Below are 17,880 nucleotides of genomic sequence, written 5' to 3'. Positions count from 1 at the left end.
CAGTGATGCCATCTTGGAAGACTGGCAGCCTTTGAGGCCCTTTCCAAGCAGAATAAAGAGGCACAGCGACTGCTGAATAAATCAACCCCTGTGACTGGACACTCCTGAAGGCAGAGGAGGTATCTTTGCTCCTTCCTTGGGGGCACAATGGAACCTTGAAATGGCAGAGATAGCTAGGTCTCTGCCAATATCTGCTGTCCCCCATTTTAAAGTAATAGAGACCCAATTTTAGCTGAGAACATGGTGACCCACAATACAGACCATCTTTCCAGGGCTCCCTTGCAGGTATGAGCCACAAGACTGACCAATGGGGTATTAGTGAAACGTGTGTGCGACTTACAAGATGTATGCTTAAAGGGAGATGTCTGCCCTTCTTCCCCTTCCTACTTCCTGCTGGAAGGAATGCAGATGTGATGGCGGAGACTTGAGCAGCCGATTTAAAATGTAAGGCAAACCTGGGAATGAAGGCCACAAATGGCAGGCTAACAAGGTCGAAAGACCCGGGGTCACCACACTAACACTGGAATGCCTGCAACTGTCACAAGAGAAAGACACAGCTCTATTGTTTAAACCAGTGGTACTGAGGCTTAAAGATAATCCTTCGGGTCAAACTCAACTTAAAAATCTCTTAAGTTGAGAAGAGAAATGGTAATCCAAGCCTTTAAAATAAGACACCCACTCAGTGGGGTGACAAGAGCACAGCAGATTCCTGGCTTCATCTCCAAGTGTGCCATGGAACGCAGAGAAAGGGGGAACCCCCCCCCACACACACACCTGAGACGTGCTTGTCTTCCTCTTTGTCTATTCTCCCTTTTGTTTGTTTTTCTGGTGCCTACAGTGATACTGCGGAGACGCATCACACTTTCTAACTTATGCAAATTTTGTGAGCACATACTAAGAGTCAAAAATGCTTTTTCTTATTATCTGTTTTATAGTTAGAGAAACTGAGGCTCAGAGAGATAGTGCCACACAGCTGGGAAGGAGAACCTGCCCTGGAGAAGAGACGAGACAGAATCCTTGCCCAGGGAACTTCTCCAGGCGCTTGGTCTCCGCTGGCACGTTGGTCCCTGCTACAGACTCCTAAGAACAGCTGAGGCCCAGGGGGGCTCCATGTGACTTCAGGATGGGGCCACGGGCGCAGGAAAGGGTCACCCAAGCACAGTGCAGATGGAGAGCAGCCGTGAGAGGCACCAGCCTCCACCTTTGCAGCAGGAGCCATCTTCCTAGAAGCAAGGCTGACACCTAGGACCAAGACTGTGCCCCTCAACCTGACCTGCAAGCCCACCAGCGAGCCAGGGTCAAGGCCTGAGCTTCGGAGGCCAGGGAGGGAAGGGAGAAACAAGCATGGGTCCTGGAGGCAGAGGGAGGGACAGTTTCCCCATGGGGGAGAGAGGGGCTGCAGAGGCCACGGAGGGAAGGGAGAAACAAGCATGGGTCCTGGAGGCAGAGGGAGGGACAGTTTCCCCATGGGGGAGAGCGGGGCTGCGGCAAGACCAACACTAAAGGCCAGGCCAGGGGAGGGGGCACAAAGGACTGCCCCGGAGGCTTCTCAGAGAAACAGCTGGGATCTGACTCCTTCCAGGAAGGATGAGCGAAGGAACCAAGGTGAGTGACTGAAGAGACAGAAGAGTAGAGGATGAGGCAGGACAAGGCAGTGGGAGGGGTGGGCGTGTCTTGGAGCCGCGACCCGTTCAGTCTGGACTCCACCCATGGGTGGGGGTGGGAGCTTCTCCTGCAGATCAGAGGGGACCCGAAACAAGGTGGGCCCAAGCCCAGGCTGGTGAGTGGCGTCACCTGGTGGCCAGTGCTTGTATGGCACCCAGACACCCGAGGGGCTCAGCCTCGCAGGGCTCACCCGGAGCCCCTCCCGGAAGGCACCTTTGTCATCTCCCTCTGCACCCCACCTGCCCCCATTTAAAGAGCAGAATTATTAATAACAAAATGTATTGTTATTTCATATGGTGACACACACAGTTCTCGCTTTTACATAAAAGGAGAAGGAAAGCATCCCGGCAGTTTGCTACTGACTTGCCCCAACCCTCACTGGAACCCAAAAAAGTCACCTGGAGCATTAAAACTGTGTCCTTGGGCCCAGCCCCAGAGGTTGGAGTTGATTAGTCTGGGAAGGTCTGGCCGTTGAGATTCTTTTTCTATTCAAACCCTTAACATGCAGGTGGGGCCGATGACCTGGGCTCCAGGTTCTCACTCTGCAAAGACAGACAGCGTCAAGACAAACCTCCAGACCCCCTTTCCATTTGTATTTGCTGCTAAGCCACTCCTTATGTATAAATGGGGTCTGCAAGGAGCGCGGACTCTTCAGCCCTCCCAGCCCTCTGCAGATGAGACACAGACCCCAAGTCCAGGGATTTTCAGGGTGGAGCTCTCAACCCCTGTGGCTGCCATGAGCTGGGAAGCCTTGTGCACAGCATTCACCTCTGTGGGCCTCAGTTTCCCCTTCTGTGATCTGGAAGAGAACAGTGGCTCTGAATTTTTCTGGGGTCACTGGCCCTTTTGAGAATGTATGGGAGGAATGGATGCTCTCCCAGACACATTCCTTTTCTTTTTTTTTTTTTTTCCAACAACACTGCACTGTGCCTCCATGTGCCCCAAGTGCATTTTCTGTTTTTTTCTTTCCTTTTCTTTTTTTAATGGATTGGAGGTTTCAGTGGGACGGGAGAATCACAAGGAATCAGGTGTTCAGAGGAATGTATTGAGTAGAGGTGAGGAACTAGGATGTTGAAAAGTAAAAAAAGGAGAGAAGGAGAGGAAGAAAGAGGAAGAAAAAGAGGGAGAGAGAACAGGAATATTGCTTCATTCTAAAAATGGGTATTAATAATGGCCGATCAATATTTTGTGTATTTAAAATGGAGAACTCTATAAATATTTATTGAGTTTACTTGTTCCAGATCTGAGTTGAAGTCCTGGATATCCTTATTAATTTTCTGTCTCACTGAGTCTAAAGCTCGTTATGGGTCTTATGTATCTGGGTATTAAGATCTCTTATTGTTGCATTGATCCTTTTACCACTGTATCTTTGTTGCTTTGAAATCTATTTTATCAAATGTGAGAATTGCAACTCCTGCTTTTTGTTTATTTATTTATTTTTGCTCTCCATTTGGTTGGTAAATTTTTCTCCAACCCTTTGTTTTGAGTCTTTGTGTATCTTTGGATATACCATTAGGTGTTGGCTGTATCTTTTGATTGGGGGATTTAGCCGATTTAAATTTAGGGTTACTGCCATTTGATGTTAACTGGCTATTTTATCCATTCGTTGATGTAAATTCTTCTTTATGTTGATGCTCTTTACTTTTTGGTATATTTTTAGAAAGGCTCATACTGGTTGTTCCTTTCTATGTATAATGCTTCTTTCAGAAGTTCTTGTAAAGTAGGCCTGGTGGTAATAAAATCTCTGAGTACTTGCTTGTTCAAAAAAGATTTTATTTTTCCTTCAATTGTGAAGCTTAGTTTGGCAGGATATGAGATTCTAGGCTGAAAGTTCTGTTCTTTAAGTATGTTGAATATTGACCCCCACTGTCTTCTGGCTTGTAGGGTTTCCGCTGAGAGATCTGCTGTAAGTCTAATAGGCTTCCCTTTATGGGTAACCTGGCCTTTCTCGCTGGCTGCCCTTAGTATTTTCTCCTTCATTTCGATCTTGGTGAATCTAATGATTATGTGCCTTGGGGTTGCTCTTCTTGAGGAATATCTTTGTGGTGTTCTCTGTATTACCTGGGGTTGAATAGTGTCCTGCTTTGCTAGATTGGGAAAATTTTCCTGGATAATATCCTGAAAAGTATTTTCCAGCTTGGATTCATTCTCTCCATCACATTCAGGTACACCAATCAAACGTAGATTGGGTCTTTTCACATAGTCCCATATTTCTTGGAGACTTTGCTCATTCCTTTTCATCCTTTTTTCTCTATTCTTGTCTTGTCGTTTTATTTCGTTAAGTTGGTCTTCGACCTCTGATATCCTTTCTTCTGCTTGATCCATTCTGCTATTTAAACTTGTGCATATTTCACTAAGTTCTCGTGTTGTATTGTTCAACTCCGTTAATTCATTTATATTTCTCTCTATATTGTCTATTCTTTTCAGCATTTCGTCAAACCTTTTTTCAAAGACACATTTTCTCCCAGACACATTCCTGTGGGGTGACAATACCCATGACCGCAGATGGCGCTGGGGCTCCGGCCCGACAGCTGGGCTGGGTTAGCCCCTTAAGTCCTCACCTCAATCCCATGAGCTAGCTCCTTTGATTAAGCCCTTTTACACATGAGGAAACTGAGGCACCGAGAGGTTAAATAACTTGTCCAAGGTCACACACCCAGTAAATGGTGCAGCTGGGTTTGGACCCAAGCACGCTGGCCCAGGCTTGCATGCCGAACCACTCAGCTGCCAGTTTTCAGATGCTGACCTCAGGCATCTGACTCTGGAATTAATAAGCAAGTTCTGTGGCAAAGCTGGGAACTCCATACCGTCATGTGTTAAGGGTGATTCACGTGTGACTTTTGATGTTACAGATCAGGAAACACAATTGGGTAATGGACAGGACATGCTCTGCCATGGACTCTGTGTGGCCTTGGACAAGTGATCTTGCCTTTCTGGCCTCAGTTTCCCCTCTGAGAATAAGAAAGAACTGGCCCCTACCCTGTAGATGGGTTGGAGGAGCACTTGAGATTGGAAAGCATGTAGTAGGTGTTCATTAAAGAGGCTCAGTTGGATACTCACAGGGACAATCTCAGGACACTCACCCACCTAAATGTTCTGCCCCTCGTGTGGGTCAGGGAAATAAACTCGGGAGGAGACAAGAAAAACCATTGAGAGCTGGGGACGGCACCTCTGTCAGCACCTGTGAGTCCCTGAGAAGGAAGTACCACCGGAACCAGGCAGGGTAGGCATGGGGGCTCATGCCTGGAATCCCAGCACTGCGTGAGACCAAGGCAGGCGGATCGCTTGACCCCAGGAGTTTGAGATCAGCCTGGGCAACATGACGAAACGCCATCTCTACAGAAAATACAAAAATTAGCTGGGATGGTGATGTAGACCTGTGGTCCCAGCTACTAGGGAGGCTGAGAGGTGGGAGGATCACTGAAGCCCAGGAGGTCAAGGCTGCAGTGAGCCATGATGGTGCCACTGCACATCAGCCTGGGTGACAGAAACCCTGTTTCCAAAACAAAACACAGAACCTGGGTGTCCAGCCCCAGCTCCTGACATCGTCAGAGTGATGCCACCCCCTGACATCACCCCTGCAGGTGGTACATGCTCTCTCTTTTTTTTTTTTAATCCTCTGATGCTGAGCCAGAAAATAAAAATGCAGGGGTCCAGGTGGGCTGCGCCTGGAGCTGGGAAGGTGAGGGAAGTCCTCTGCCCCAAAGGCCTCTTCAGAGGATGCTCTGGTCTTGCTGAGTTTATAGCTCCGCCCTGTCAACATCAAGTCGGAGCCCCAACTCGGGCTTGCTCATCCATCCTGCTTTCAATGTGGTTTCTTTGAAAAGCCACACAGAGAAGTTTCATTTTCTTTTTCTTCAGAAACAATCTGGCCGGTCTGGCTGGGCGTCTATTTCCGGGGTGTAAACAGCTGATACCCGCCTGGTGGAAGCAGACATCGCTTCCCTTGTGGGTTCAGAGCTGCACGAAGCACCAGGCTCAGCCGCATGAGACCCCCAGCCTCGACCCAGCCCATTCTCTCAAGGCCAGAGCACAGGAGCCTGCACCACCTGGCAAGTCTCCCCGCTCCCTGCAGCTGTCCTCAGCATGGCCCAGGCTTCTGCTGATCCAGGCAAAGAAGGTACAGTACTTCTTCCTTCCACGGACCAGCAGTAGCTCCTGGGGTGAGATTTCCACTTCTCTTTCTTCCTCTTTTGCTTGGCTCAGATCATGATGGCAATAGCAGTATCCTAAAGAATAAGCAGTTCTATTTGGAATTTATATACAACCTGCTTGGGTGGAGAAGCCATTGTCTTCAGAAACCTTGGTGTAGTTGAACTAATAGTTACCGTTGTGACCTGAAGTTCACTATTAAAAGGGATTACCCAAGCAAAAAAAAAAAAAAAAATAGCAGACCAGACCGGGAGGCTCCTGCAACTGGCTTTCATTGCACAATTCCAGGAATAAAATACAGGACAACTTTATTCTTTGGGAGGTCAAGGCAGGCAGATCACCTCAGGTCACGAGTTCAAGACCAGCCTGGCCAATATGATGAAACCCCATCTCTACTAAAAATACAGAAATTAGCCAGGAATGGTGACATGTACCTATAGTACCAGCTACTCAGGAAGCTGAGGCAGGAGAATCGCTTGAACTTGGGAGGTGGAGGTTGCAGTGAGCTGAGATCACACCACTGCATTCCAGCCTGGGTGACAAAGTGAGACTTCATCTCAAAAAAAAAAAAGAATAGTAGACCAGCCAGATGTGGTGGCTCCCGCCTGTCCTCCCAGCACTTTGGGATGCCGAGGCAGGTGGATCTCTTGAGCTCAGGTGTTTGAGACCAGCCTGGCCAACATGGTAAAACCCCTTCTCTACTAAAAATATGAAACTTTGCTGGGTGTGGTGGCACATGCCTGTGATCCCAGCCACTTGGGAGGCTGAGGCAGGAGAATTGCTTGAACCCAGGAGGCAAAAGTTGCAGTGAGCAGAGATGGTGCCAGTGCACTCCAGCCTGGGCAACAGAGTGAGACTCCATCTCAAAAAAAAAAAAAAAAAACAGTAGAAAGACAAGGACCACATAGCCATCCTCCTTCGACAGCTGACTATGCCCCAGGCACCTTGAAACATGCCTTGCAAGCATTTCTCTATGGCCTGCAGGGACAAGTGCAATGTCATCCCCATTTCATAGATAACTGAGGCACTGAGAGGTGAAATGACACTCTCAAGGTATCACAGCTGGCAGGTGCCGGTGCCGGTGTCAGAATGCCCATCCCAGTGGAGAACAAAGCAGTTTGCTCTGAAGAGATACCCGTGTGCCTTTGTTCCCCCTTGCTGCGTTCTTTCCTCAGCTAACATTTTGCTCATTTTATTCCTGGAAGAGTTGAAGTGAAAGCCAATAGTGTCCCCAGCCATTGCTGCTCTCTCGGGTGTCCTCTAAGCGCTGTGGACGGTAGGTGAAGTGTGGTTTTGCGGCTTTCGGGGAGGGCTTGGTTTCTTTTTAATCCTCAGCACAATCTTTGAAGTAGTTACTGTCGTCTCCATTTCACAGAAGGGGGAATCTGGAGTCGGGAGAGGTCACATAGCTGGTAGTTGGCAGAGCCTGGAGCTCAAACTCAGGAAATCAGCCATCAGAATTTTTTTTAAAAAACCAACCCGGGGTATGCCCTGGAGGGCTGCTGCCAGGGCATGGCCCAGGAGCCGGGCTGGCTACTGAGTTCCTGTGGCTCTTCCTCTGCGGGATTCACGTGTAGGCAGACGTTCCAGACTCAGCCCTCGCTGGCTTTTCTTGTTTTCCTCCCCAGTTGACTTTTCTTCTATGACCGAATTGTCACCTACACCAGCTCCATTTTACAGTGCCCCATTTTCAGACAGAGTAGCCTGGGGCTCTGCAGCCGAGGCCCTCCCAGCACCCAGGCTTGTCCTGGATCCACAGCTCTGACCCCCATCCCCTCTGGGGTTTCTGGAGCGGAGGCGGTGGCTCCCTGGGGTGAGCCTTCCAGAATCAAAACTCTACGAGACCAGGTGAAGCCAGGTGTGAAGTCAGGCGCATGGGTGGTGGGGGGCTGCTGGCTGCTGCTCGGGGAGTTTGATGGGCACAGGAGTGGGAGCTCCCAGGTCTTCTCATTGCTCTTCACCTGCACGCAGCCAGCCTGTCAGCATTGTAACTATCAGGGTGAGGCACAAACCAATTCTTCCCCTTCGAGTGCTGTGACCAAGGAGCCCAGCCCCAGGCAAACCTGGAGCAGGAAAACCCTCTGAACAGGAAAGAAAGCCCAGATGGCAAAGAACTGAGTCACTGTCCGGGAAGGGGACCCAGGTCTTTCCAAGAAGGGCTCTCCCATGCACTGCCCTTGGGTTCCTTGAAGCAGAAGCTTCCTGGTAACAGGTGGGGCCCTGCCCACAGTGGCTCTCCCAGGCTGCCGGCTGCCAGGTGCTGCCCGTACCTTGTGTCTGCCCCAGCCTCATCTCCTGGCAGAGCAGCTGGCTTTGATGGTTTAATTACCATGTGAGCTAATGGTTTTGATTGTTGGGAGCTGCCCGGGAGGAGCAGGGGCCATTTGGAGAATTCCTCCTTGAATTTTTTGGGGTCCTGCTTGGGGCTCGTTAAACTCAGGCCAGGAAACAGGAGCACACGCCAATTGGCCAGGGAGGAGCTTCCTGGGCCCTGCCCAGGGTCTGTTGGGTAAGCATCTGTCCCTGGAGACAGATATTCACTCACTCAACCCTTTTTTTCTTCCAGAGATGGGGTCTTGCTCTGTTGCCCAGGCTGGAGTGCAGAGTGCTTTCATAGCTCACTGCAGCCACAAACTCCTAGGCTCAAGCGATCCTCCCACTTTTGCCTCTTGAGCATCTGAGGTGCGTGCCACCATACCCACCTGAATTTTTTCTTTTTTTTGTAGAGGTGGGGTCTCACTCTGTTACCCAGGCTAGTCTAGAACTCCTGGCCTCAAGGGATCCTTCCATCTCAGCCTCCTGACATGCTAGAATTACAAGTGTGAGCCACCACTCCTGACCCCACTCATTGGTTCACTCATTCATTCACCCAGTCACTCATGCATTCAACTGCCATTTCCTGAGCACCTACTATGTGCCCAGCCCTTTGCTAGATGCTGAAGGTACAACAGTGAGCCATGCAAGCACAGCAGGGGACACTAGGGGATGTTCTGTAGGGGACCCACACACAAGCAGCATTCCAGTCACTCTGGGGCACAGGGACTGGCTTCCCCAAAGGTGTGGCATCTGAGGAGACCTGGAGGGTGTGTAGATATCAGACAGGTTGGGGTGTGAGGGAAGGGTGTTTCTGACAGCAGGAACAGTGTGTGCAAAAGTCCTGGGGTGAGTGGGGCTGAAGGAAGCACAGACAGGCCAGTACGTGGAGGGAAGTTGTGGGTGGGTGCAGGCCAAGCTGGGTGGTTGGCAGTGCTAGACCTGGAGGGCACCCAAATGGAGCTGGTGGGCCAACGGGGAGCCTATCAGTGCACCTAGGAGATGGTAGCCAGGAAGAGGGTGGAGGTGGCAGAAAAGAGAGGAGTGGGAGGATTCCAGAGAATCCAGCAATGGCATTTCCAGAACTCCATGACTGGGCACTTGGGGAAAGGTCTGTTTCTGATGTCTGCTCGGTTTCTGGCTTGGATGAATAGTGACGCAGTGGATGGGGAGCCGAGAGGAGGAGATTCCCAGGGAGGGTGGTGATGAGCATCCTGTACACCCGGGCAGGTGTCCCAGGCAAGACTCGCCTTTGTGCTCCAGAGTCCCTCTGCCTCCCTCTGGCTCTATCCTTCTTCCCTCTACTCCCCTCTGCCCTGAAAACACCTGAGAGCTGAGGGACCCCACTGCCCTCTGGAGCCCCGACTCGAGGAGGGCACAGGCAAAGTGGCACCTCCTCTGCCTGCCAGGCTGCCTGGCTGCCCAGCCAAGGACGTTTCAATCAGCTTGTATGTCTCCCTCGCAGCTCTTGGGGGAATCTGCTGGGGTCTTTGCCCTTTTCCTCTGCCCTGGACCCCTCCCAAGAAGGGGCCTCACATGCCTCCTGGAGCCTCCAGCCTGGCCTCAACTGTGGGGACCCGGGAGACTCAGTTCCTCTCTCTCTGTCCCTCACTTGCTCCCCCAGGCCACCTTGAACAGAGGATCCTGAAGGTGCTGATGGAGGCTGGCTCTCCAGTGAAGCTTTCCCAGCTGGTGAAAGAATGCCAAGTGCCCAAGAAGGAGCTCAACCAAGTCCTCTACCGAATGAAAACGGAGCTGAAAGTCTCCCTCACAGCCCCTGCCACCTGGCGCTTGGGTGGGGCTAGTCCTGGTGGCGAGGGTCCTGCAGAGCTGGCCATTCCCAGTCCTGGTAACTGCCACCCCGGGGGCAGGTCTGATACAGCAGGGACCATCCTGGCAATGGATAAGAGCAGCTTTGAGCCTGGGTTTGAATCCGAGCTCTGCCACGTGGGAGCTCAAGGGTTCCCTCTCTATGCCTTGGCTTCTTTTCCTGGTTGGGGGAGCTCACAGAGAGGCTGTGTGGTAGGGGTTGCTGAGAGGAATCACTGCAACAGTCTCAGCCCAGCCCTGCACACAGGAAGTGTGTGTAAAAATTGTTAGATAACTAACAATTATCACAGAAAATCATCACAATGGAAACAGCAAGGACACGATGGTCCTAATCACAGAACACACGCGGTCCCACCAGCCCCTTTTTCTAGCTTTAAGCCCACAGCCAGAACGAGCTGCCATTTATGATGCATTTAACATCAGCAGGGCCCTGTCTCGGGGTTCACCTAACCCTCACACAACCCCAGGAGGCAAAGGAGGCTGAGCCCCAGGGAAGTTTGTCAGCAGGAAGCCGCACAGCTGCCAGGGCACAGGCAGGATTTGAAGTCAAGTGTGTTTAACTCTGGAGTTTGAGTTTGTAATTCCCAGGGTTGCAGCTCGCCCCTAGGGAGCTGCCCACCTTTGTGGGGTGGAGGCCTGGTGCTGTCTTCTCTCCCCCACCCCTCTGACCTAGCTTTCTTTCTCTAGCCAAGAGGCCCCTACAAGACATAGCTACAATTCCAGAGAGCCCTGGGCCTCAGTTCAGCCAACGAGGTAAGCCTCTGCATGTCCCTTCAGCTCCTGGGACATGGGAGACCACTCCCCAGGACTCCCAAGCCCTCCTTGAGGGTACAAGACCTCACCAGGGTTGAGGGGCCCGGCCCCACCCACCAGGGGCTCCCACACAGTGTTCAGAGCCAAGGTCCAGCCTTCACAGGAGAATCTTCATGGGAGAATCTGAATGGCCGAGCAGTGATTTCTCCAGGCAGTAAATAGCTGGTCCTCACCGTGCAGCCGCCAGGTGCCAGGCACAGCGCAGCATACTGCACATTCCTCACCCTCAGGGCATCTCTGTGGTGCATCATTATTACCCCATTATCACGATGCCCATTTTACAGATGAGGAAACCAGGCCTGGAGGGGCTAGGTTCGGGTCACACAGCTAGGAAGTGGTGGGGCAGATGCAAACCCTAGGACTCCTCCCTAACCACCTGGCCATCCTGCCTCCCAGAGAAAGAAATCTACAGTTTTCTCAAAGACAATGGTCCCCAAAGGGCTCTGTACATCGCCCAGGGGCTGAAAATGAGGACAGCAAAAGATGTGAACCGAGACTTGTACAGGATGAAAAGCAGGCACCTTCTGGACTTGGATGAGCAATCCAAAACATGGAGGATTTACCGCCCAGGTAGGCCCCTCCCACCCTGGAAGCTTCTGGAGGTCCTACTGGCAGTTCATGGCAAGGGCTTCTAGGAGGAAGTGGTGTGCTGGCGGGATTAACCAGGGATGGCTTCCTGGAGGTGTGGCCCAAGGGCTGCAGTTGCAGAAGGCCATCGGATGGGATGGAGGTGCCCACTCCCAGTGTTCTCAGCTCTGGGGTGCAGGGGTCAGTTTGAGTTTGAGAACAGTTTTCTTTAAGCACTTTGCCCAGGTCTGGATTTTAAAGTTCGCAGAAGAGAAGGCAAGACTAGGATCAGACCCCTACCAAGTGGAGCCGCTGGGCGGACTTCTCCATGAGACCCAGTAAGTGCAGGGCCAAGGGCCCATGGCACTATCGGGGTCCTTGAAAATCTTTAATTTCAGTTTCATTTAAAATCAGAAGAAATGAATACTATAATAACGAATATCTAAAAATGAGCCAGGTGTGGTGGCTGGTGCCTGTAATTCTAGCACTTTGGGAGGCCAAGGCGGGCAGCTCACCTGAGGTCAGGAGTTTGAGACCAGCCTGGCCAACATGGTGGACCCCCGTCTCCACTAAAAATACAAAAATTAGCTGAGCATGGTGGTGCACACCTGTAATCCCAGCTACTTGGGAGGCTGAGGTAGGAGAACTGCTTGAACCTGGGAGGCAGAGATTGCAGTGAGCTGAGATCACACCACTGCACTCCAGCCTGGGCAACAAAAGCGAAACTCTGCCTCAAAAAGAAAGGGTTAAATATTTGTGTATAGGGGAAAGACTCACAAAGGCACAGAAGCTGAGACCCCAGAGGGTGGTGATAGGCCCCACGAAGTCCACGGAGGTGCCTGCCTTGGCCCCGTCGGGGTGGACTCTGCTGCTCATGGCAGGTGCTCCAGGGGGTCTCAGTGTCCTAGAGCTGCTGTGAGGAAGGAATAACATGTGACAGCCATCAGATTTTAATCACTGACAAATTCAAATACTTAAAATCCCATGGGAACCAAACACACCCCATCTGGTCCCATGGGCTGCTCTCTCTTGGCCACTGCTCAAGTGAGAAGAGCAGCAGTGCAGGTGCCCAGGGGTCCGGGCTGTGGCTGCCCCTTGGGAGAGCAGTGTGGGCCCCTGCAGTCCTCCCAGCCAGCAATCATGGAGGGCCAGCTGTGGGGGCAGCAAAGGACACAGGTAGGGTGACTTGCAGTGGCGATTTCTAAGGAAGGCTCCCTCTGAGGTACCTGTGGTGTCCGGTAAACACCCGGCTCTGGGCCCCTACTCGGTCCTACTGACCGGGAACCCCAGGGTGTTTTCACAAGCTCCCCAGAGAACTTGGTGCTGCCCACTAGTATTGGCAACCCTTGACCCACAGAGAGGAGCGAAGGTTTAGAGTTGAATATTGTTTTGCAGAAGATTCTGGAGGAACAGCAGAGTCTACCTCGATTATTTACCAGCACAATCCAATCAATGTGATCTGCCAGAATGGACCGAACGGCCAGATTTCCATTGCACACTCGGAAGCCATCCAGATTGGACACGGGAACACCATGACAAGGCAGGCAGTCTCCAGGGAGGACAGTGAGTCACCCGAGAGAGCCCCGGGAGGGAACCTCAACCTCAAGGGGAGCCACCTGGTCCACCAGGTGGAGGCCAAGTGTGGGGTATTCAGCCCTCCAGGGGGAAAGGGGAGCTTCCACATTATGGCCACCCTGAGAATGAGGGCGCCTGGATCAAAGTTCTGATTTCCCTGTACTTTGATACCTTCGACCTCAGTTTCTTATTTTTATTTTTTGATAAAACCTTAAAATTAAGATGGGGTCCCTCTGTGTTGCACTTGACCTTATGCTTTCAGTGGGGTCCGATGTTTCTCCATGAGAAACAACTCAATTACTCTCTCCCTCCGAAGAATGCCACAGGGAGGTTATTGTAGAATGGTATTTGTTCTGAGAAACGATACTTTCCCCCACATTTGAACAGGCTGGAAACTGAGGTGGATCTCACCACCCATGGCATCCTTCTTTGGATGAAATTCTATGTTGCACTCTGCACACTTACCCCATGCCGGACACTGTAGCAAGAGGGGACAGAGCCACCTATCAGCCCAGCCTTGTCACCTGTGAGTGAGAGCATCAGCCCCAAAGTCAGGACACTCCCTGTAACTTTGGGAGAACCTTTCCTCACTGTGAGCCTCAGTTTCCCCAATTGTGAAATGAGGAACTTTGTTCTAGAATCTAGATCATAGTTTCCCCAGCCTTAATCCTCTGAGCCCCACCTTCCCGCTTCTGGCCATACCAATGTCTGATTATTTAATTAATGTTGCTGAGTAGTGCACCTTTTAAAAAATTTATTTTAAAACAATTTTATAGTATTATTTTAGGTTAAAACCATGAAAATCACCATAAAAATAAATGTGATTCCTGGCAGTTGAAATGCTGCGGGAGGCTCTGAGCCCTTGGTGTCAGCATCAAAGGAGACTTTATCCCCTTGAGGCCGGAAGGCTGGAGAATGACTGCGAACCAGCAAGGAGCTCACTGTTTGGGTTTGTGAGTCCTTGCAACAGCCAGGCACCAGCGCAAGTCCTGAGAACCCAGGGAGCCCGAAAATGAGCTGTTCTGCCAGGTCCTCCTGCTCTCTAAGTCAGAGCCTAAAGTCTTTGCCCCCAGTTTGATGGTGCCCAGGAAGAATTCAGAAGCCAGGACCATGTGTGGTGGTGAGGGGAGGTAAGAAGCCTGCAGTAATCTCCAGTGAGGCGGTTCCGCTGTCCTCTGCCAGGTTCCACGGGTCCCTGCCACCTCCCTCCAATGGCACCAGGTGATTCCTCAATTCAGGGGACCCTGGTTGATGCCTGGGGGGTCCAGGACATCCACATGGAGCGGTCCATGCTCAGACGAGTGCAGCTGGGACACAGCAATGAGATGAGGCTTCACGGCGTTCCATCCGAGGGCCCTGCCCACAGCCCCTCTGGCAGCCCCCCAGGTAACTGGGGACCTAGAGGTCAGACACACCCCTGCTACCCCTTAGTTCCCACTGGAAGGAACTGGAGTTCCTTGTGGGGAGAGAGGCATGATGGGAAATTCCTTTTCACCAGGTGGCTGAACCAGAGTAGAGCAGGTGGGGTTTTAAAGCTACCACTCTAGGCCAGGCATGGTGACTCACGCCTGTAATCCTAGCACTTTGGGAGGCCAAGGCGGGTGGATCACCTGAGGTCAGGAGCTCGAGACAAGCCTGACTAATATGGTGAAACCCTGTCTCTACTAAAAAAAAAAAAAAAAAAAAAAAAAAATTAACTGGGTGTGGTGATGTACACCTGTAGTCCCAGCTACTCAGAAGTTTGAGGCAGGAGAATTGCTTGAACCCAGGAGGCAAAGGTTGCAGTGAACCGAGTCTACACCACTGCACCCCAGCCTGGGTGACAGAGTGAGACTCTGTCTCAAAAAATAAAAATAAATAAAATAAAGCTAGCACTCTGGGTCCCCATCCCCTATGACCCACTGCAGGAAGGAAACCTCAGTTTCCTTATCTGTAAAATGGGCATGACCTCCCCAAAGAAGCAGAGGCTGGGCCAGCTGGGGCAGGGGCAGAAGTGATGGCCCTGCCATCACTGGAATGGCATCTAGGGAGGATGGAATGGCATCTAGGGAGGATGGAAGACAGGAGCCCTACTAGGTGCGGTGGCTGCAGTAACCAGAGGGCCCCAGGCGGAGGCTTCCCCCACACTAGGAATGCAGAGATGGGCTGGGGAGAAGAACCAGCAGAGAAGCCAGAGAGGGAGGAGGAAAGCAGAGGCCCCGGGAGAGGAGTCTCCAGAGAGCAGCCAGGCCAGGGAAGCTGCTGTAGGGTTCAGCGAGAGGGGTCATGGTAACCTTGTGGGGGTGGTTTCTGGGAGTGGGGGAGCAGAAGGGGTCTGGGAAGCGGGAGGAGGCAAGACGCAGTGTAGATGACTTTTCTGGATGGGAAAGAGCAGAGCCAGATGGCAGGGGCTGGGGCCAGGCTGGGAGCCCCCGTAAGATTTCAACCAAAAGTGGGGGCCAGTGTTCCAGTGCAGTGGGAAGCAGGCAGCAGAGAAGGGAGGAGCTGAACCCCAGAAGACACCGACAACCAGATCAGCTGGGTGGTATCAGCAGGGAAGACCCACCAGCTGGTGGAGAGACACGTCCAGGATCCCGACAGCGTGCGTAGGTGTGGCAGTGGGGAAGCCAGACGCAGGCTGTGTGTGTGGGGTGGAGTGGGCCGCTGGTGAGAGGTCTGGGGAGGAGAGTGAGCCAGGCTGGGGTCAGGGCTCTGGGGCCGCTGTCCAGATGCTTCAGGCTCCCGACATCTCTCCCTTTCACCCACAGTCTCTGCCACTGCTGCCGGCCCAGAAGCTTCGTTTGAAGAAAGAATGCCCAATCCAGGAACTCACCCCAAGGAGGACGCCGCCCAGAGAATCCACATAAAATCATGCTTTCTCGAGGACACCACCATCGGCAACAGCAACAAAATGTCTATCATCCCAGGGGCAGCTGACCCAGGAGGAGTTGCAGGGTCTGGAGATGGGGAGCCAGGGGAGGATGTAGGTGAGCTGGGGGGCAGAGTGGACCCCTGTGTGTCCTCTCTCTCTCTCTCCCCACATTCCATTCATTCATTCATTTATTCTCATCAACCATTCTCTGATCTCTCCTTTCCTGGAGTCAGGAGGCAGTGCCCACCCATGGTGAAGAGCAGCAACTCTGGAGTCAGAGCTTCCAGGCTCTGCCCCTTTGGTGGAGGGACCCACCCAAGTCACTTCACCCAAGATCCTCTGTCTCCGTAGCTGTAAAGGGGGGTGGAAAGAATAGCCTGAAGTGACTCCTAAGTGGCTGTGAGGAAGGCGGAGCTCAGCCCGGCCCAAATTCTGGAGATAGGAGTGTTACTGTCTCATCATTGCTGTCGTGATTGTTTGGGGCCCCAGAGAGGTGCTGGGTTGCCACGCAAATGAGGCTTTGCATCAGGGCACAGGCCGACCTGCCACAGTGGAGATGCCTCACATGGTGGCCCCCGCCTGCTCGAAGCCCAGGCCTCATGTCCGGGTGAGGGGAGCAGAGCAGGGTTTCTTTTACCTCAGTGCTGAATTGTCCCTGGGGCTCCGTCCTCACCTGTGGGGTTGAATTTGGCACCAGCAAGGAGAGGGCCGAGAAGGTGGAGAGCCGGCTGCTGTCTGTGACCAAGCCCACCTACGCATCTGTGCTGTTCAGAGGGCCTGCACTTAGCCATGGGGGGCTGGGAAATGCTGCCCGTGTCAAGGCAGCCTCAGCCTAGCAGAGACTTAGGGGAGGGGGCTCCGCTGCTCACAGAAAAAGGGAGAGGGGCAAATCAGTACAGTTCACAGCCCAGCCACAGTTCTGCTCCTGGGGGCTGCACAGGCTGGTGGCAGAGCCTGGGGATCCCAACTCAAGGCCTGGGGTGGGGGCAGCTGGAAAGTCAGACAGGACCAGCACAAGGTGAGGACAGCCAGGACAGGGGTACCTGGTGGGCAGAACAGTGTGGACAATGGCCTGGAGGTGAGGACATGATGGTGTGGGGACCCGCATGGGTTTGAGGGTGACCTGAGCATGGGGAGCTAAGCCAGGGCCTAGCTCCAGACTGCAGTCGATAGTAAGGCAATTGGGAACCACGAGGGCCTTGAGCAGGAGAGGCGCAGGATGAGATTTTTGCCTCCCATATAAAGAAAGAATTAGGAGGATTTCAGCTCCTACCATTTTGGGATTTGGAATAAGGGATCACACCCAATCCCACCAGTGGCTGGAAAACATGGATTAGCTGAATCTGGAGGACTGGCCAGCATCCACCCACAGTGCCTGAAGGTCCAGGACATGCATGTTCTGGAAGTCCAGAGGGTCTCCTCATCCCAAGGCATGCCCTTGCTGTCCCAGCACACTGAGGAGACCCTGGCTCACGCGTCTTCAGACTCTCCCTCCAGGACCCCTGGGAGTCCCATATGCATGTGACACCCGCAGAGCGGGGGCCAGGAGCACATTTATCAGGACCAAGACAATGAGCACCTGGGAGCATGGACTCCCCTCCAGCAGCAAAGGGCGTCTCAGAAACCTGCAAGGCCACTGGGGACCCCCAGGAGGGCGTGTGCCACCATCCCGCCATCCCCCAACAGGCCTGCCGTCTCCCATCGGCTTAGGATCCCACAGCACAGGAGGTCCATAGAGCCCTATGGGTCTCAAGCCAGACCAGCAAAGAGTCCTCTTTCAGGAAGGAACACTGTGTTTTTAAAAAACGGCCACACTCCCACATTTGTCCTGCAACATCCTGACGTTCTTCCCTGAGGTTCCAGCAGAGGATCTGATGGCATCTTTGTCCCTTGCCCTGACCTGCCCACCTCTCTTTAACCCCAAGAAACAGCTACAGGCATAGCTCAGAGATATTATGGGTGAATTCCAGAGCACCCCAATAAAGCAAGTCATGCAAATTTTTTTTTTACTATTGCATATATAAGTTATATTCGCATGATGCTGTAGTCTATTAGGTGTGCAATCACATTATATCTAAAAAATGATGTACATACCTTAATTTTAAAATATTTGA

General features: G+C 52.3%; 1 protein-coding gene across 2 annotated transcripts in view; it reads left to right on the top strand.

The window, feature by feature from the left end:
- Positions 1-5,597: 5,597 nt before the first annotated feature.
- ZBP1 (Z-DNA binding protein 1) overlaps positions 5,598-17,880 on the top strand; it is a 17,173-nt gene continuing 4,890 nt past the window's right edge. Inside the window, exons 1-7 of one of the 2 annotated variants that reach the window (XM_054255480.2) lie at positions 5,598-5,785; positions 9,755-9,979; positions 10,648-10,713; positions 11,170-11,343; positions 12,739-12,903; positions 14,098-14,301; positions 15,663-15,881. In XM_054255480.2, coding sequence (XP_054111455.2) covers positions 5,752-5,785; positions 9,755-9,979; positions 10,648-10,713; positions 11,170-11,343; positions 12,739-12,903; positions 14,098-14,301; positions 15,663-15,881 — 1,087 coding nt within the window. In that variant the 5' untranslated portion in view covers positions 5,598-5,751. Of the gene's footprint in view, positions 5,786-9,754; positions 9,980-10,647; positions 10,714-11,169; positions 11,344-12,735; positions 12,904-14,097; positions 14,302-15,662; positions 15,882-17,880 lie in introns of both variants that reach the window. The other variant, XM_035299001.3, reaches the window with a different exon arrangement.

This window comes from Callithrix jacchus, chromosome 5 (genome assembly GCF_049354715.1).
Source record: "Callithrix jacchus isolate 240 chromosome 5, calJac240_pri, whole genome shotgun sequence".
Taxonomy (NCBI): Eukaryota; Metazoa; Chordata; class Mammalia; order Primates; family Cebidae; genus Callithrix; species Callithrix jacchus.
This window is presented reverse-complemented; position numbering and strand designations above follow the sequence as displayed.